The sequence below is a fragment of the Hipposideros armiger genome, unplaced genomic scaffold, assembly GCF_001890085.2.
Source record: "Hipposideros armiger isolate ML-2016 unplaced genomic scaffold, ASM189008v1 scaffold_838, whole genome shotgun sequence".
Classification (NCBI taxonomy): Eukaryota; Metazoa; Chordata; class Mammalia; order Chiroptera; family Hipposideridae; genus Hipposideros; species Hipposideros armiger.
Genome location: NW_017732188.1, coordinates 551,213 through 571,992, shown reverse-complemented (window position 1 = coordinate 571,992; position 20,780 = coordinate 551,213). Strand labels below are relative to the sequence as shown.

At 38.4% G+C, this 20,780-nt stretch overlaps 1 protein-coding gene across 1 annotated transcript in view; it reads left to right on the top strand.

Moving 5' to 3' along the window:
- OXCT1 (3-oxoacid CoA-transferase 1) overlaps positions 1–20,780 on the top strand; it is a 145,734-nt gene that overhangs the window by 27,922 nt on the left and 97,032 nt on the right. Inside the window, exons 4-7 of the mRNA XM_019629309.1 lie at positions 2,903–3,038; positions 6,541–6,690; positions 11,517–11,623; positions 13,895–13,955. Coding sequence (XP_019484854.1) covers positions 2,903–3,038; positions 6,541–6,690; positions 11,517–11,623; positions 13,895–13,955 — 454 coding nt within the window. The remainder of the gene's footprint in view (positions 1–2,902; positions 3,039–6,540; positions 6,691–11,516; positions 11,624–13,894; positions 13,956–20,780) is intronic.

Here is a 20,780-nt window from a genome sequence, read left to right as displayed (position 1 = left end):
TATATAATCTTTTTTGTTGTATTCAATTTGCTAGTATTTTGTGTGGGACTTTTGCGTCTGTATTTATCAGAGATATTGGCCTGTAGTTTTGTGTGTGTGTGTGTGTGTGTGTGTGTGTGTGTGTGTGTGTGTGTGTTATCCTTACCAGGTTTTGATATCAGGGTAATAGTTGCCTTCATAAAATGAAGGAAGTATTGCCTTTTCTCCAATTTTTTGGAAGAGTTTGAGAAGGACAGGTATTAAATCCTCTTTGAATGTTTGGAAGAATTCACTAGTGAAGCCATCAGGTCCTGGACTTTTGCTTTTGGGGATGTTTCGGGTGATAGCTTCAATTTCCGTACTGTTGATTGGTCTATTTAGATTTTCCAGTTCTTAATGATTCAGTCTCAGAAGGTTATATATTTCCAAGAACTTGTCCATTTCTTCTAGGTTATTTAATTTGGTTGCATATAGTCTTTCATAGTATTCTTGTATGATCCTTTGTATTTCTGTGGTATCTGTTGTAACTTCTCTTTCATTTCTGATTTTGTTTGTTTGTGTCTTTTCTCTTTTTTGCTTATTGAGTCTAGCCAGCGGTTTGTCAATTTTATTAATTTTTTCAAAGAACCAGCATTTTGTTGCAGTGATTTTTTTCTATTGTCTTTTTGTTCTCCATTTCATTTAATTCTGCTCTAATTTTTATTATTTATTTCTTTCTGCTGACTGTGGGTTTCATTTGTTCTTCTTTTTCTAGTTCCTTAAGATGTAATGTGAGATTGTTTATTTGAGATTTTTCTTGTTTCTTGAGATAGGCCTATAATGATATAAACTTCGCTCTTATTACCACTTTTGCTGTATTCCCAAAAGTTTTGATATGTTGTTTTGTCATTCTCATTTGTTTCTATGTATCTTTTGATATCTTCTTTTAGTTTGTCTTTGACCAAATTGTTCTTTAATAGCATGTTGTTTAATCTCCACATATTTATGTTTCTTTCCTGCTTCCTTTTTACAGTTGATTTCCAGTTGCAAAGCATTTTGGTCAGACAATATGCTTGGTATGATTTTAGTTTTCTTAAATTTGCTGAGGCTAGTTTTAACCAACGTCTATACTTGAGAATGTTGCATGTGCACAGGAGAAGAATGTATAATCTGGTCTTCTGAAATGAAATGCTCTGTAAATTGACATATTTGGTCTAACGTGTCATTTAAGACTGGTATTTTGTTATTGATTTTCTGTTTGGATGATCTATCCATAGTTGTCAATGGTCTATTTAGGTCCCCTACTAAAATTCTGTTTTGTCATTTTATCCCTTTAGTTCCGTTAGTAGTTTTACTTTATATATTTTTGGTGTTCCCTAATTGGGAGCATATATATTGGTAAGTGTTATATCTTCTTGATGTACTATATCATATTATCCCGTTTATCATTATGAGATATCCATCTTTGTCTCTTGTTACCTTTTTTATCTTGAAGTCTGTTTCGTGAGATGGCTACTTCTGCTTTTTTCTGTATGCCATTTGCTTGAAATATCGTTTTTCACCCCTTGAGTCTATATTTGTGCTTGCAGCTGAGATGTGTCTCTTGAAGGCAGCATGTGGTTGGGTTTTGTTTTATATGCTGATCACTTAGGCTGGGGCCACAAACAGTGCACCTGCAGCCTGAATTCTCTTCTCTCCCGGGACGAGCACTGAGCTCCATTCTGCCTTGGCAGCACCTGTCTCTTCTCTTCTCCCTTCCCTCCTCCCTTTTTTGCCCCGATTCGCCCACCTTCAAGGATGTTTTGATGCGTGGATATCTCAGACATGTTTGTGTGTTGAGCATGGAATCCTATGTTGAATTGTAGCTATTCAACTTGTTGTAACTTCAAGAGGAGAGATCGGAGGACCTCTCACACTGCCATGCTTCTGACATCACTCTACCATTTCTTTTAAAAATAGTTTTGTACCTTAAGTTCAAATAGTCTTTGCTATCTAGTTGTTTAAATTATTTTTGAAACTCATGAGTGGAAGAGAGGGATAAGGTGACTAGAAATGGAAAAATATTCAGTTGTTAATCTATCTTGTCATGTTGTCTTTGCTTGACATTTTAGGTGTATTTTACTTTGAAAAGAATAGAAATAAATGAGAGGCACAAGCTTAGAGACCTTCACCTAATGAAAAAATCCAACACTACATACACTATTTCTAAGAAAAAATTGAATTCCAACATTAATAGAGATACTAAGCCATATTATATGTAACAAGAGATACAACATTATTCTTGCTACCTATAATTATCACTGGTTTGTGATTAATTTCTTGATTTTTTTGTTGTTGTTCTTAAAAATGCTTTAAGTATTTAAGTCTTCTTGAGCAAAATATTCATGGTATAGGGAAAGCATTTATAGTTATTGATAATTTGGGTCTATATCATGAGAGTCTGTTGTTCTTTCTCTTTTAAATATGAAAATGCCCCTGCCCCCTTTTTAGGACAGAAAGAGTTTCTCCATCCAAACCTTCCTTTGGGGTCAGTGCAGGTGAAGACAGTGGCATTACCATTGCACTTACGTATGCCTCTAAAGCATAGGGCAAGGCCCAATGCATCTCTTCCCTCATCTTCTAACTCAGTATCACTTTGTAGCAGTGGAAAGAATAAAAGGGGTGGGGTAGAATTCTAGGATTCATGTGGTTCTGAGTACTGGCTGCGTCACTTATTACCCAAGATCTTAGAAAAAAAAATCACTTAAATGTTTTGAGCTTTAATTTTCTCAACTGTAAAATAAGAAAAGAATAGTCACCTTGTAAGTCTCTTTGGGTGGTGAGGGACTGAGAGAGAATGAAGATTCCTTTAATTTAATAAAATTTTATATTTTTTTAATGTAAGTGATATTAGTATTCTATCAGATGTTCCTTTGATTGTAAGCTGCTTGTATTTTCCTTCTAGGGTTGACAACTTTGGCTTGGGCCTTTTACTTCAATCCAAGCAGATAAAACGCATGGTTTCTTCGTACGTGGGAGAAAATGCAGAATTTGAACGACAGTACTTAGCTGGTGAATTAGAAGTAGAGCTGACACCTCAGGTAAGAACATTTCTCTGCTTTTACAGTACTAACTTATTTTTAAAATTTATCTTTTTCTCTCTAGAAGTTTCTTTGTGCAAGAGAGGTAAGGCAGAGAGGATATTATTTTGTCAAACCAAGGAAGTTTGTAGGTTACACCTACACAGGTCTAATATATTCTGTTGCTATGCACTGGAAAATGAGGTATTTCTAATAATAATATCTAGGCTACAGGATAAATTTTCGAGTTTGGCACTGTAATGTATATAATACTAGAAGCATGCAAAAGGGCTTGCAGAAATGTTTGAGGATTGTCCTAAAAGTCAATTCCTATGAATCACAGGATTAGAACTCTGTGAGGAATCTGTTGTTGCTGAGACATATCAGGAGAGTGACGCCCTTGGAGGGTAAAACTGGCTATATCACAGAGTAAGTGATGTGGGACCAAAGCCCAGGTCTCCAGGGAAATGATGTCATTACAAAGCAAGCAATTACTGAAATTAATCTAGCAAGTTTCCACTCATTTTCTACATTGTCTCCTAAGTGACCAAAGAGTTTATCATAAAGGTATGCAAACTTGATGAGGGCATTTGTGTAAAACGATGATCTACAGGTTGTATGTGTCGGTCTTCCACTTTGTCGTGGGCTCTGAAACCGAGCCCACTAGTCTGCTTTACTTTTGTCAGCTGAAAATTTTATTACCACTGACTTCACCAAACTGGTAATAATGTAATGCAGCAGAATTTTATGAAAAAATTGCAGTAATTAAATTACAGTATATGTTTGTCTAGAGCAAACATGAGTGGGGGAAATGTTCTTTCTACAGGAGGCTTCACAGTCACACCTTGATTACTTTACAGTGTTGGCACCTAGCCTTATCATAGCATTGCTCTATGCTTGGTATTTACTCTTCATTTAAAGTTTTATTTTATTTTATTTTTTTAAAGATTTTATTGGGGAATTGGGGGAAGGGAACAGCGTTGGGGAATCAGGGAAGGGGAACAGACAAGTTGCTGTCCTTTGATCTTCAGTCTAGTTGTGGAGGACATTGCTTCACTGGCCCATGTTGGTATTATCATTGCACTCTTCCCGGGTGAGGCAGTTGCTTGCCAGCCATTGGACGGCTGCTGTCAGCTGCTCATGCTGGCTGCCAGCCACTCATGGTAGCTTACAGCAGCCCACTGTCACCCCACTGCAGACTATGCCACTGCCGGCGACTCACGGCAGCCCAGCTCCAGGTCGAGCTGTTGTTCACCATCTTAGCTGCAGAGGACGCAGAATCACTGGCCCATGTGGGATCCGAACCGGGGTCCTGCTGCTCAGAACTGGCATCCCAAGCCAACTCTTAACCAGCGCGCCACTTGGCTGGCCCTAAAGTTTTTTTTTTTAAATTAACAAAAGGTATACTGTCTTAGTCTGCTTGTGATATTATAATACCATAGACTAGGTGGCTTACACAATACAAATTTGTTTCTTAGTGTTCTGGTGGCTGCGAAGAGCAAGATCAAGGTGTCAGACTGATTTGATTCTTGATGGTGGTAGGGTAAGGGAGAGGAAGAGGGAAGGGGAGAGAGAAGTGGTGGGGGGGAGAGAGAGAATGCGAATGCCCATGCAGGTGAGCACACAGGGGCTTCTTTTTATAAGAACACTAGTAATTCTATTGGATCAGGACCCTANCTTAGTAATGTAGATAAAGATACCCAGAAAAATTGCAGTCATACTTTGAGTGCTTGCTAGAAGTTAAAGCATTAACTTTCTGAGAAAAACATAGGCAGAGAGAGAGAGAGAATGCGAATGCCCATGCAGGTGAGCACACAGGGGCTTCTTTTTATAAGAACACTAGTAATTCTATTGGATCAGGACCCTACCATTATGACCTCATTTAACCTTGATGACTTCCATAAAGGCCCTGTCGCCAAATATAGCTACATTGGGGTTTAGGCTCCAACATACGAATTTTGAGGGGACATAATTCAGTCCACAGCATATACTTTTCTTCTTCACATTATAGGTTGAGATACATTATTCTTCAGTTTTGGAGCTATTGAAAATTAACCTTTATATCTTTGTATTACTCCTTATTGTGTCAGAGGGCATATACCAGTACATGGGGGAGGAACTTCCTTAATATTTCTTTTATATTCTTTCTTTAAGCTGAAAGAGGTCAGTGTCTCCCTCCCCAACTTGGTGGCACATAAATAAACACTGGCTCTGGTAACTTGTTTTGCAGCCTGAGAGCCAGGAAGAAGGATTGGGACTCCCCTTGGTGGTACCTTCAGAGGGCCTATCTGCAGAAATACGTATTCTATGTTCAAGCCCTTGCTTAGTTGAACATAGAGAAGGAGTAAAGCATTCAGGGTGGGTGGACATAAAAAGCATTTTAAACTAGGGGTGTTATTATGGATCATTGATGATTGAATTTTTGTGAATGTTGTTAAAAACCCACAACATAAACAGTCATCTATATCTATTGGATAGAGTAGAAAAGTAGTCATCTGGGAGATTTTCAGTTATGCCACAAGTCCGTCCTTACCCAGATAATCCCATGTACTTGAATGACTCAACGTTTGAAATCCCAATAATTAGTCCCTTCTTTGAGTTTAGTATTTTAAGGCCCCAGTTCAAGTAGAAGATTGTTTTCAGGTTGGGATAATATTAACATACTGTCATGACTACCTTACTACTGATTAGCCAGTCAGTTATCTAGTACGAACATGATGTTGCCTGACCATAACAATAGGTTTCAGTGTTAGGGAGGGTGTCAGGGAATGTTCAGGGCCAGAGTCATTCCTCTGTGGGCAAACTGGGTGGAAAGGCAGTTGGGGGAAATTAGGTCTGAAATCCCTGGCACCTAGGAGGGAATGGAGATAATCAATAGAAGATAAAAAGAAACTGCTTACAGCTGTTTCTACTTGGAAGCAAAGTTTGAAGTACTCTTGGCTTTTATTGTAAAAACCAATTTACCTGTATGTTGTACTCTTTGCTTAAATTTGGATTTTTTCCTTAGTTAGATAATATAATACATAAAAAACTTATGAGAACGGTTTAGAATAAATTCTAAATAAGTTTGAACATTTTACATTATTATTATATAATAATTACTTATTATTACTAATGAGATTCAGGCCAAACCTATATACAGCACACAGTAAACCACAAAATTTAATGTTTTTTAATGTATAGTTCAAGTTACACAGTTCAGATTTGAAAATTGTTTTAAAAATATTACAAATAGACTGATGCAGAATATGATGTCAAGAAACCCGTGGAAGACGTAAGCTAAAAACATGATTATACAAATAAGCAGTTACATTTTCAAATGTGGATTAAGAATAGGTTGTTTTCTAGAGAGACAGTAATTGTTTTAAATTAATGCTAGCATACAGTGTTAGTGAAATACACCAATGTATATGGTAAGTACTGTTTAGAATGATAAACCTCGGGAGAGTCTAAGTGTTTCTGTGTTCACATACAGAAGTGTGCTTACTGACCTTTTTATGGAGTGTTGCTTGCTCACTTGTAGGGCACACTTGCAGAGAGGATTCGTGCAGGTGGGGCTGGAGTTCCCGCATTTTACACCAGCACAGGGTACGGGACCCTGGTACAAGAAGGAGGGGCACCGATCAAATACAACAAAGATGGCAGCGTTGCCATTGCCAGTAAGCCAAGAGAGGTAAGCGCTCTTATCCAGGTAATACCGGGGCACTTCTTTCAGCCTAGGATTCCAGGTGGGCTCATTGGGTAAAGAGGTGTGAAATCACCTCTGTGGAAGAATAAGCATTGTCATTCATTACCATAAATGTTAGGTAACATTTCAAGCTAAAACTGAGCACCTGCTAGTAATTAAAATCACATAGAGAAGCCAGAATTAATATGGGAAAAGAACCTGAAATTCATATAAGACACACGAGTCAGGATAAGTTATCAAACGAATTTTATGGGTAGACTTTAACAAATTTAGGAGCCTTTATAATTGCTGGTTATGCTTATGTGGAAAGTAGAGTAGATGGCTAATATATATGATATTAAACTCTTCATGCTCAGGGCTCTTCTGGATATGATTGAAGGATGAAGGCAAGCCAGAGAAATCACAAGTTTGTTTACAATCTTAAAAAGCAGGGGACAGTGATATTTATATAGTGGAATAAATAGAGCGTTCACATTATCTCCTTTATCCTTCATTTTGTATACTGGACACACTTGAGCTTTAGCCTGAATAACTTAATTGTTTTTTCTTTCAGTAATTTATTTTTTTATTGTGAAATAAACATTGTTTTAAATTAGTTTCCGCTGTACAATACAGTGCAATAGTTATACTTTTTACCCCTCAAAGTGACAACCCCCCTCCCCCAATCTGCCACCCCACTCCCCTGCCCCAATATCATACGTATCTAGTACATTCCCTTGACTTTAATAACTTAGTTTTATTTAAAATGCTAGATAGGATGGGGTACCTTTATACTAGGTCATTGCACTCATGCATTAGAAAAGAGTAGAATTTTGGATACAGGTATTTGAAATACTGAGATTTGAGCCAACTTTTGAAATTACACAGGCCAATATTTCATTACTGTGTTTTTAGACTCTTGGCCTTCTCCCTGCCCACATGGCTCAGGAAAGTTAACTCCGGTTGTAGAAGTTATGAGCTGATCTCGACGGAAGTGAAAACTTAGCATCAAGGGATGATCTCTTTTTTTTTTTTTTAAAGATTTTTATTGGGGAATTGGGGGCATGGGAACAGTGCTGGGGAATTGGGGGAAGGGGAACAGACAAGTTGCTGTCGTCTTGTTCTTCAATCTAGTTGTGGAGGATGTTGCTTCACTGGCCCAAGTTGGTACCATCATTGTGCTCTTCTCTGGCGAGGCAGATCAGTGCCGGCTTCTGGACGGCCGCTCACTGCGGCTGCTGGCCGCTCACGCTGGCTGCTGGCTACACACGGTAGCCCATGGCAACCCACTGCGACAGGGACTGCAGCCTACGCCGTCGCCGGCGACTCATGGCAGCCCAGCTCCAGGTCGAGCTGTTGTTCAGCATCTTAGCTGTGGAGGGCAGTGTCACTGGCCCTCATATGTGGGATCCGAACCGGGGCCCTCTGGCGTCCCAAGCGAGTTCTTAACCATCGCGCCACTCGGCCGGCCCAAGGGATGATCTCTTACTCACCTCTCTGCTTATGGAGATGTGAGCTGTTAGCTGTGCGCCTCCATGTTTTGAGGGCGGGTAAAGGGTCACTGAGCATGTCCCCTGCTGTTCACTGTTCTCTGCAGCAGCAGCCTCCATTTGGAGCTTCACCTTTCTGCTTAAGGTGACCTATATTAACGCCAAGCTTTTATTAAAATAAAAATATATATCTTCTCTTGCTTCTTCCTTTGCTGCCTAATTATGTTTAAAAAGTCCTTGACAAAATAAAAGACAAGAGTCTCATTATTAAAATGGATCTTAGTAATGTAGATAAAGATACCCAGAAAAATTGCAGTCATACTTTGAGTGCTTGCTAGAAGTTAAAGCATTAACTTTCTGAGAAAAACATAGGATACACTGGAATCTGTCCTGAATATCTGGGGTTCATTTTGCGTAGAGTCAGGTGCGTGAACCTAGTAGTGTTGTATGAATCCCCTAAGAATACGACACATAATTTCTTGAAACAACTCACGTTAGCTCTTTATGTCCCTTGCTTATTGTAGGAAGAGGTGGTGACTGATATTTATTGAGGTCCCGCTCTTTCCCAGGCAGTGCTCTCTGTATGGTGGAAAACATGATGTAGACCAAGTGCCCCTGTAGTGGAGGAACCGACAAGGGACTGAATAAGCAAACATACATGTCAATACTGAATGTTCTGTGAAGAAAAATCAAGCAGGGTAAGGTCAGACAGGGTGATCAGTGGCCAGGGAGGTGGTGTTCCAGACCGGGTCAGGGAAAACCTCTCTGTGGAGGTGACATTCGGCAGAGACCTGAATAAAATAGAATGAGCAGGGCAAAGATCACAGGGTTGTGGAAGATCTGAAGGAAGAAGAAGGAGAAGGACAAGGCCCTGAGGCAGATATGCCCCGTGTGTGGAACAGCAGGGCTGTGAGACTGGAACAGAGTAAGTGAGGCAGAGGGTGGTAGGATTGGAGGTTGTAGAGAGGCAGGAGCCAGTTCACATGAGCTTGAATTCTACTGAGTACGATGAGAGGCCAACAGAAAGTTGCTGGGAGTGATATGATCTGATTTACATTTTGGCAAGTTGTAGCTTTTGGGAGGCAAGTTTTTTTGTACAGGACCAAGAGCAGAAGCAGCATGAAAAATTAAGAGGCTGTTGTATTTTATCCAGATGGGAGTGTAGGGTGGCTTAGACTAAGGTGGTAACAGTGGAATTTGTGAGAAATGGTTGAAATCGGAATATATGTTGATGGTAAAGCCAACAGGATTTACTGATGAATTGGTTGTAGGGCGTTAAGAAAAGACAAGAGTCAAGTATGCTGCTAATTGAGATGGGCTAAGCGTGGGGGTAATCGAAGAGCTCTGTCAGAGACTTGGTGCATCTAAGACATCCATTAGTCTCCAAGAGGTGCTCAGTTGGCTCCAGCTCGGGGAGGGTTTAGAGCTGGGATGGGAACTTCGGAGGCATCAGCATATAGTATTTAAATCTATGGGACTGGAGGAGTGGCTAGGGCTGGAGAGCAGAGAGAGAACATCTATTTTGCATTTAAAAGTTGAGAAGAGGTCTCTGACATTTAAAGGTTGGGAAGAGGAAAGGGAACAGGAAAAAAGAATTGGAAAGAGTGTCTAGTGAGTGAAGCAGAAATCCAGGGGAGTCTGGTGATTTGAAAAACAGGAAATTTTACAAAGGAGGGTGTGATCAAATGTGTCAAAGAGTGTGAAGAGGTAAGGTAATAGAGTACTGGGCATTGACCATTGGATTTGGAGACATGGAGGTCATTGGTGACCCTAAAGAGCGATTTTTCTCGAGTAAAGGATTTTTCTGGAGTGGTAAAAATTTAATGGGAGTGGGTTGAAGAAAGGACTGAAAGATGAGGAAGTGGAGACTGTGAAATGCAGAGCTCTTTTAATGTATAGTAGCTAGTTTGACAAAAAAATTCCTTCCCTTTTAACATTCTAGAATAGCTAACACTCAGTGACTGCTAGTCTGTCGACCCATCAGGAAATTATATAATTGGATGAGAAAAAGAAGCCGTTTTTTTTTTTTTTTTAACTTTGCCCTGGGTTAGTATATATTCAGATTTACATGTAGTTTTCTGGATCTGTATGTAAAATACCCAGTTATCATTATTGGTGTTTAACGTAATGACTTTGAAATACATAAGATTCTTTAAGAAACTGTATATTGATGTGCATCTTATAAATACCTTTTATAAAATTTGTCTGAGTTCATTAATAAGATCCTCATTCATCAGTGATTCTGTAAATTCATGAATCTTTTCTAGCAGGAAAGTGGGATAATGTATTTAAGCAAGCTGCTCTTTAAGAAAGGATTTCTGTTTTAAACCATAGTTAAAGAAAAGTAAAAACACCCGGACTTTCTACTGAAACTTTCTAAACCCATGCAGTGTGTCCACTAGGGGGTGCAGTAGGAATGGGAATGGAGTTCTGCCTTCCAGTTGCTCCCATCCTGTGTAGTGATGGAGCACAGTTTTGATGTGTCCATTGCTGTGGCATAGATGGGCATTGAGTTTCTTCTATTCTCCACTCTCGTTCCTTATTCGTTGTAGAATTAAAGGCAATAACATATGAAAATCAATAGCATTCCATTAGACCAGTAATGTCTGAAGAGAAGATGTAATAGAATAAAATGTAACATTCATAGCAGCATCAGAAACCATGAAGTACCTATGACTAAAGCTAAAAAATATATACAGAGCTTTTTTTTTGGGGGGGGGTGGAGAATTTATAAAACTATTGAAGAAGGTAAAAGAAGACTTCAAAAAATACAGGCATATGTAATACTCATGGTTTGGAAGATATGGCATGTCAGTTCTTGCTAAATAAATATGCAAATTCTAGAAATCCCAATTAAAATCTCAACAGGTGATTATAGATTTATTAAAAGAGGTGGATTTTTATAACTATTTTATATATGAAAACAATGCATTAGCCACTTCATGCACCTGTATAGTTTTTTTCTGGGGTACAGGGTAAGAGGGACTATTTTTCATGTTCAATATATAACCTATGCACACAAGTAATAAAGTGAATACTAACATGCACAGTCTATGCTTCAGGCATATAGAACTTGCAGTTCCTCAGCTTTACCGAGCTCTCTTTTGTCGCTGAGCCTTTGAACATGCTGTTCCCTCTTCCCTTTCCACCCTTCCACCACTTTGACTAAGTCCTGGTTGCCTACCATTACTCATCTTTGAGGTCTCAGTTTTGGTTCTTCTCCCTCTGAGAAACCTTCCCTGACTAAGATTGTGTCCCTGTTATCTGCCCTTATCAGAGCATATATCGTAACCAAACAAGAGCTGTGCAAATACCTGACTATGCCCTTTTTGTCTCTTGCAGGTGAGAGAGTTTAATGGTCAACATTTTATTTTGGAGGAAGCAATTACCGGGGATTTTGCCTTGGTGAAAGCCTGGAAGGCAGACCAAGCAGGAAACATAATTTTCAGGTAGTGTGATGTCTTTAAAAAATATGAATGCAACGCATCTCAGCAACTTTATATTTCCTAAATTATTACCAAATGGATATCTTGATGTGTTTGGTATTTAAAATTCATTTAATAAATGACTGAAAATCAAACACACCTACGTGTATGTGTAATAATACATGTGTGTGCTGTGCTGCTGTTATGCAGTCTTGCAGGTATAATGTACTTGTGGGAGTCTGTGCTGATTGGTTGGCATCCATGTTGCACAGCTTGTTAAATATTTGAATCTACATAGTCTTGTATATAGTCACATACAAATTATTTTTCCCCTGTGTGTTTTAGTTCCCAAGACCAGTTACAATGTTGACATGCTTAGAGAACATGACAAAAGAACATAATTATATTTCATTTTGGTATTGTGATTTGCATGCGTTGTTTTAAAATGCCTGTTACTTTGATATTCTAGAAAGATATTGCTAATAATTATTTAGGGCAGTTTTTTCCAGTACTATTGGTGTCTAGTAGGAAATGTTTATAAAAAGCTTTTGTCTGAAAAATTGATTCACCGTAATAATGCTGAACATGCATTCTCACTATGTGGATAGCCACAGGTATTAAGCCACAGGCTTAATAGATTTTAAGATCTTTTCATTACCCACAGCAGACTAAATACCAAGCATTTAGTATCTTGGGTTTATAGATTATATAGCTGTTTTTTTAATTATGCCACCTTTTAATACACACAAAAATTTAAAAAATGTTTTCTAAAATATTTGATATTAAAAGCTTCATCTGTTAGGTTACAGAAATCATTTTCTTTCTCATAATGTTGTCATTTAGTGCTTTTTGTTAGCAATTTTTTATCTTTAGCAAACGTATCTGTGATGCAATCACAATTAAATTCTCCGTGACCAGTCTCATGTTGTTTTTGTTCTTTCTGAAGAACATATAATATTAATACTGTTTGATTTCTTGACTTCAACTATTTTTTGAATTACAGCTAATTTTGGCAATTACAAAAGACATTTTGCATCATTCTATCATATGGTATAATGTTTACAAGGTGTAGTTGCTTTTTTTAAAAAAAATAGTAATGAAATTGTATAGAAACAAAAGGAAATGGATTATTTAAAATATTTCCATGAGTTTATTCTGTACTCCATTGCCTGGCTCTGGTATCTAAAGACTTCACAAGGACTGTTCTAAGCACAGACTTTATGTTTGTGGTTCAGATAAACATCGAGCTTTGATGTGAAATGAGAGTGCTGCTCACCAGCGGTCAAGTGCCCTTGGTTCTTAAGATACTGACTTCTGGGACAACCTTCACGTTTAGTGGAACAACTGGTACAGAGGTCTGTCTGGACCATTATTAAAGTGGGAGAGCCCTACATCCCTTCACCTTTGGCCACTCTGCCCTTGGAGCTTTTGATGCTGGGCCTCTGGAGGAATCCAACAGAATAACTTGTGAAAGTACCCAAGGACTCCTCTCTCAAGGACATGCCTATCCTTGAATCTAAGTGAAATAAGCATTGGTGGACTACAACACTAGTAAAACATAGCTGTGACTTATTTCCCTTTACCAAAGACATTTTCCTATCAACTCACACTCTCAGAAACAAAAAAATATTTACATTTTTATGGTCAGAGGAAGTGCATTAATTTAGGAACTTGGAAATGGAAAACCATCACAAAAATTGGCACCTTCTTGAAATTTTTATACCTCAGGGTCTGATGGTGGGTGTGTACTTTCATAATTTTATTAGAAATTATTTCCCCACAATGATCTTTATAGGTGACTCACAGATTACCAGTGAATGTTTCATTTAATTTCAGCAATAGGCTTCTCTTGAGTAAAGAACATAATTACATAATTACTATCCCTTCTCATATGAAACACTTGCTACTTTTTCTTAAAATTTTAATAAGAGCAAATTTGTTGAAATATTTAACTATAGAAAAGAAGTGGCATCCCGGTTAAAAGATTTAGGGAAATTAATTTTACATAGATTTGTTAATATCCATTTTATTTTTCTGTCTACAATCTATATGATGAACATGAAAAACAGTCTCTCTCTGAACCTCATAAAAAACTATAATTGAAGTGGGTATCGTACTATTTTTATTTATGAAATAATCATAAAACTTTATAACAGAAAATATGATATACTCTTTTTGAAAAGATTCACAAAGTCTTAGTTCATAGAAATTCTTTTAATCTATAATTAAAGAGACACTTCTTGTTTTTTTTTTCTTTTTTCCCCTATTTTCTTATTTTCCCCACCCCTAATGTAGGAAGACTGCACGAAATTTCAACTTGCCGATGTGCAAAGCTGCACAAACCACGGTGGTAGAGGTAAGAGGAGAGGTTATCGCTGATTTCCTGATGTTACATTTTTAACTTGATGTTGTATATTAATTCAAGAGAAAGTACAACAGTTCATTTGGTTTTTTTTTGGAGGACAAGCAATGACAGCTTTTCTGTTTTGAATATGGAAGGATTTGATTTAAATATATAATAGTAGACATTTTGCTGTAACATTCGTTTTCTGGTTGCTCGAGTCTCACTAGAGTACTTTCTTTGGGACTCAAGCTATGATGGGACCAGCTTTTGAAAGTCCTTTGATACTTGAGTAAAATAGATCTTCTTGAATGAAATCGCAAGATGAATTTTTGTATTCAGAATCCCAGGAAAATAGTAAGTTTTATCAGGAGAAGTTCATTATCTTCCTGTGTTAGATACTATGAATTCTTTAAGGAAGAAAGAGGATGATACAAATAATTGTTTGATGGGGTTCTATTCAGAGCAGTTGAATTAAGGTACTAACAGACTCTTTTTTGGACATCTCAGAATTTGGGAGAGACTTGAATAATTCTAAAACTTTCCAAGGGTTAAACCCCTGCCATTTTGGTTATACACAGTTGAACCCAAAAGGAGACTTTAAAATGATTCCTAACTCAAAGCTTTGAGGATCACCTTGGAACTAAATTTTCATGGTAGTTTGAGATCGTTTTCCCTTGAGAGGGATTTATAAGAACCTATCTTGGGATCTGGAAGTGAGAATGTATATTCTTGACCTTTCTCGTGATAGTAGTGTTGTATGTGACATTCTTTGATTCTTTCATACACTTGGCCAAGATGGTATTTCATGGTGGCAGTGCAGTTGTATTTTTGAAACAATCGAATGTTAGAGTTCTATTTTTCTCTTTGAAAGTGAAGTGGATTATTTTTAAAGTGCTGGGGGATGTGGTATTTTCGACCTAGGCATGGTGGTTTCTTTTGCAAGGGCTTTAGTATATTTTCTTAATTTAAAATGGATAATGTGGTTTACTCTCTCTATGTAATGTTTTTTTTAATTGAATCATCTTAATAACCTGTCCACGGCACACATCTGTAACATTACTGAAGAAAGGCCTGTAACATAGCTTAAAATAATTGATAGTTTAGCACTCTATTGATTATACATACTTCTGTAAACTGCTGGAAATCAATATTTCTTCTCTGAGTACCAAGGGGCATTATGCATTCTTCTGGGTAAAGTTCTCTTTTTTGTCTTCTTTTATAACCTGGTTCTTTTCAGCCAATCTTATTTCTTTCAAGAGCAGAAGTTCTCAAGTACCTGAGAATCACTGTAGATATTAGAAAGAGAGGTTCTCTTTTGGTGTAAAGGAAGGGGAGGTAAAATCCTTTAACTGAGCCTGCAAATACAATTAAGGCTTGTTCCTTATACTAGAACACACATCTCTGATCCATCACAGCACAGTCTTTCCTGTTAAGGCCAGACTTCCATTCGAATTCCTTTTAACCCAGTGCTGCAGACAGTCATTCCAAGTTGATTAGACCTGCACTGTCCAACATGGTAGTCACCAGCCACATGTGACGTAAAGTTTAAATGAATGAAAATTAAATAGAGTAAAAATTTGGTCTCTCTTCAGTAGCCACATATGGCTACTGACCACTGTGTTGATCACCATCAATATAGAACATTTTATTGGACAGAGATTAATTAGAAGGATCAAGATAAAATCTAATTTGTCATTCTAATTTAGGAATATAAGCAAGACAGCTACCTAGACGATAGATTATTGTAAGCCAACCCCCTGTGCATCGTTATAGAAGAGGTTCACATGCCCGGGGGTTGAATTGTAAGAACTGTGTGCTTGAAAGTAGAAAAGACTTTGGAATTAGGGATAAAGAGTAGATTGGGTGTTTTCTGATAAGAGAAGTCTATTTTGACCTTATGACTTTGGATTATTCTGAGTATAGTGAATACCCTGGACCCTGCTCCTTTTCTGTGCTATGTCTGTGCAGGCCATGACCTGCATGGGCCTCTAGGAGTCTATAATTCTCGGCCTCAAGCCCTGTCCTGCTTTATTTTACAGTGGTCCTAGGAGGATGGATGATAATGAGCTGGTTTCTGAAGGGTGGTATTTAAGAGGATTCTTCAGAGATCATGAATTACCTGCAGATTCTCCTGCCTGCTAAATAGAAACAATAATAATAGCTACCATTAATCAAGTATTCATTATATATTAGTCATGGCAGTATTCCTTGTGTACCTTATTATGATTTTAATCTGCACAATAGTTCTATAAGGTAGGAACCATTACTATCCTCGTTTTACAGATGAGGACTTTAAAACACCCCATGTCACACAGCTAGACGCAGCTAGCTTAGAACCATAGAAAGACTGATCCCAAGGTGTCTCCTTTTTTTGCATTATTTTGTGAAGTACTCTCAAATCATCATACATGGATGCTGTTTCAAACTCTTGAAACATACTGAAAATCTACAGATAAGCTATTTCAAGGCGAACTATTAGAATCAAGCAGATATGGAGTTTTTTGGCCAGCATATTCCTCTATCCCTGGTCTTCCTTGCCAATTATTCCAATTGTGGTCTTTTTTCCTCCAGTACCTTCTACCTTGGGGGTGGCTTTGAGAAAAGCATTATCCTATGGCCAGTAGCCCTATGGGTTCATTCAGTCTTTCTCTTGGACTCTCTTCATTCTATGGTGTAGACTCTTTGAACTTTGCAGCTTTTCACAAATTTTCCAAAACCTGGTGATTGAATGTCTATTCTAGTACTTCAGTATCTTAAACAGTGGGAACTAAAGCAGTGACTGTACCCTACATCTCAAAAACTCTTCTTTTTTTAGAACTCTCAGCTTATCTACTTTTTCTTATAGAAGAGGACATGGAGGACTTTTTAGAAGCAGAACCTGGGTTATTACAGCCTGTCTACTGCAGCTCCATGCCACCCTACAATGCTGTATCTTATCAACCTTTGTCCCTATTTATATCCTTTAATTAGAGTTTTGAGGAGGTCAAAATTATACTCATAAATACCTAAAATACTAATGATGATTCCCTTAGACATCTTAAAATTTTTGGTCTTAGAAGTAGGCTGGCAAAGGGACACAGAAGGTGCCTCTTGCTTTTTTATGTCAACAAATAAACCAGTATGTTTATCTTGAATTCAAGAAAATGTCAAATTTGCCATTGACGTAAATTATTTCCAGCTTCTGTTAAAGCAGAACCTTACTCTTTTTGGGAAAAGTTTTCCTTTTCAGATGTGTCCTAAACAAACATACGAGTTGTGTGAAACAAAAGAGATTATCAATTATGTCTGTTTTCCCCCATCACCAAACCAATATGAATATTGCATTTGTATTTCTTAAAACCTGCAGCCATTTGCATGCCTCACCACAAAGTTGTGACCTAGTAAATGCTGGTTATATCTTTCTCTCCCTTTTAAGGAACTGGGTAGTTACTTGAGAAAAATAAGTACAAGTGGGTGCACATATTGGCACACATGCCAGAAAGATGTTTCTCTTTTTAACCCAGACAGTGTTATTTCTGGACCTCCCTCTCTCTGAGTGGGTGAAGCCTTTCCTGGTAAATTTCACAAGTTTAAGTGTAAAGCAGCCAGGGAATGACTCTCAGCAGGGTGTTTGGGTGTGTAATAAGGAGCAGCAGGACTGTTCAGTTTTCCGAGGGGAATTCATTTCGCTTCTGGAGGGATCTCATTAACCCTCTTCCTCTGCCCATCTCCTGGGTGCATATTCCACCATCCTGGGCTTCTTTGAGAAGTGAACTGTCTCTACATTTTTTAAGAGTAACCTACATTTTTTCATGGAAAACCTAGGCAGAGGGGCGGGATTGCTTCACGCAGGAGACTGTTGATACTTTGTCTCTTTGCAAGCACTTGCCTGGCACGCCGGCGCTGTCAGAAAAGGTCCTCTCACTCAGCTGCTGAAGGCTGTGGAGGCTGCGTGTGACCGAAATGAACCAGCTGGTGTTCTCAGGCCTGTTAGAAGACAGCAAGGTTTACACAAAGCTTTTACAACTAGTCAGCTAATTTCAGTGTTTGGTTAAAATAAGTATATTCATGATCACAACTTCAGTAAAGTGATTTTACTTATGGCATATTTATATATTTGCTTATGAAAGAATGGTTTATATTATATGGTATTTGATGCACACAAATATTATGTACATGCAGCCCATGTGGGTTATGAGACATAATAATAAATTGAACACCTGCGAACTCACCTAACATAAGAATTAGAGGATTGTTCATACTTATTTTCATCCATCTGCCTCTCCTGCAGTTAACCACTATCAGGAATATTGTGTTCATCAATCTCTTGCTTTAAAAAGAAACCTACAATAAGTCATAAGGGATGGACATATGAAAAATTATTTTCCAAAGTGTTATCCTAAGATTTTGTTACAGAAGCCAAGCTTTGGAAAGAACTGTGACTTCTATGTTCTGTACTGATGCCTGGCACATGGCATCTCTCTTTAGGAGATTAACTAGAGGAAAGTATTAGGGGGTACATCTGCCATCCTGCCAAGCAGAAATGTGTTGTTTCTGATTGATGGGTGAAGAAAGGTAAAGACTTCAGTGTAAATGATATTAAAAATTTCTGTATTTAATGTTTATTTTGAAGGGTGATGAACATGCACAACAGTAAGCAGGAGTGTATGTAATGAACCCTTCTGGCTTATCACCCAGCTCCAGTGGCTGGCCCATGGTCGGGCCTGCCCCGTCTACAGCCCTCTCTCTTTCTTTCTCCTCTTGTATTATTTTTGAACAAGCACCAGACTATGTTAATGACTTTTTAAGGCAAGTTCAGTGAAGCTGAGACATTCTAGTGTGCCAGGCAGGCACTGTTCTAGGTTCTGGAGATAGAGCAATGCATGGAAAAATCCCCGCCCTCACAGAGATTACATTCCGATGGTCAAAGTAGGCAATAGATGCAATAAATAAATAAAATATATAGTGTACTAGATATTGATACATATCAAGAATGATAAAAACAAAGGATGAGGAAGGACATGAAATGTCAGGAGAAGAAACTGAAATTTTAGATAGGGTGGTCAGTGAAAGGCTTCACTGAGATGACTTTTGAATGAAGACGTCAAGGACATGAGGAAGCTAGCTAGCTTGCTCTGTGACATCGGACAGAGCATCCTGGGCCGTGGAAGGAAGGAATAGTGGGTGAAAATGCCTGAGGTAGGAGCATTCCTGGGGGGTTTGAAGAATAAGGACGACATCCTCTCCTTTCTTTAGTGCAAGGTGGTCAGGCTGAGGGGTCTTACCTTACATGAGGATACCTTTTTTTTTTATTGTAATGGTAGTATTTTCTTCTGAGGTTATGTGAAATATAATTCACATTTTTAGTTCATTTTGCTGTGGTTCCCAAGAGATGATTAGGCCTAATTTTGACTTTAAAATTCTGAGGTGAATGGAAAATATAGTTTTGAGATTGCAGCTTCCCAGCCTTGGTGACTCTCTGGCCCTGTGTCGAAAACTGTGTTGATAACTCCTCATAAATAATCATAGCAGAAGTGACCAAATGGGTTCTTATTTCACTTTACAATAGAAGGTGGGAACACAGTGGATTTTAACCACATGACTTAATCATGTCAATGGATCCTGTGAACGTTTAATCTCCACCAAGCAGCCTAATTAATGTATCAGTGTTTTAGAGACTTTGGTTATCTTTCTTCCTGCTATAGAGAAAATGAAAATACCTAAAGGATAAGCATAATTCCTTTCCTCTTAAGTTTCTTTTATTCTTAATCTTTAGATTGCTAATGCCTTATGATACTACACTTTCAAAAGCAGTGAAACTCATAAATTTTCCAAGAGACAGTAAAAGGAACAAAAAATAGCTACAAACAGGAGAAAAATGAAAGCTTCTATCCACTTAGACAAATACTTCTAACCGTGTTGAGAAACTTCATTAAACAGATTCAGTTTCAAACACACACATCCATACACAGGCAACTACTTCTCATGCCTGTGTGGAATTTATTCACACACACAAATCTCTGATTGACATTTGGAGACATGATATGTATGAGAACTTGGCTGAAATGTCAAATTTGACATTCACTGTATGAAACATAACGCGTTAAATGCCCTTCACTGCACTTCAGTATTTACCTGGTAAAGCTCTCTACTTCAGTTAGAGTAATGAAGACAACAAACAAGAAGCTGTTTATTCCAATCCTCTTTACTTCATCCTCAGGGGCCTGTTGAGTGGAACACTCAACACAGGTTTTTCAAAAAAAAGAGGAGGGGGCTAAGAATGCTGTTTGGTACAATACAAAAAAGAAGGAACACCATCTTCCCACCAACGCCCATGAGACGTGGGAATCCTTGCACCTAAAGCAGAGAACTGTCACTTTCCTGAGTGTTTACTTTGGGATGGATGTGGTGGGCGATGGATATCATTTATATGGATTTATTTTTAGACCTATTAAATTACATAATATCTTTTTTTTAAAGATTTTATTGGGGAATTGGGGGAGGGGAACAGCATTGGGGAATTGGGGAAGGGGAACAGACAAGTTGCTGTCGTTTTGTTCTTCAGTCTAGTTGTGGAGGACATCGCTTCACTGGCCCAAGTTGGCACCATCATTGCGCTCTTCCTGGGTGAGGCAGATCAGTCGCCGGCCTTTGGACGGCCGCTCACAGCGGCCCTTGGCAGCTCACGCTGGCTGCCGGCCACACACAATAGCTTACAGCAGCTCACTGTCGCCGGGAACTCACAGCAGCCCAGCTCCAGGTCAAGCTGTTGTTCACCATCTTAGTTGTAGAGGGCAGTGTCATGGCCCTCATGTGGGATCCGAACCGGGGCCCTGCTGCTCATAGCTGGCATCCCAA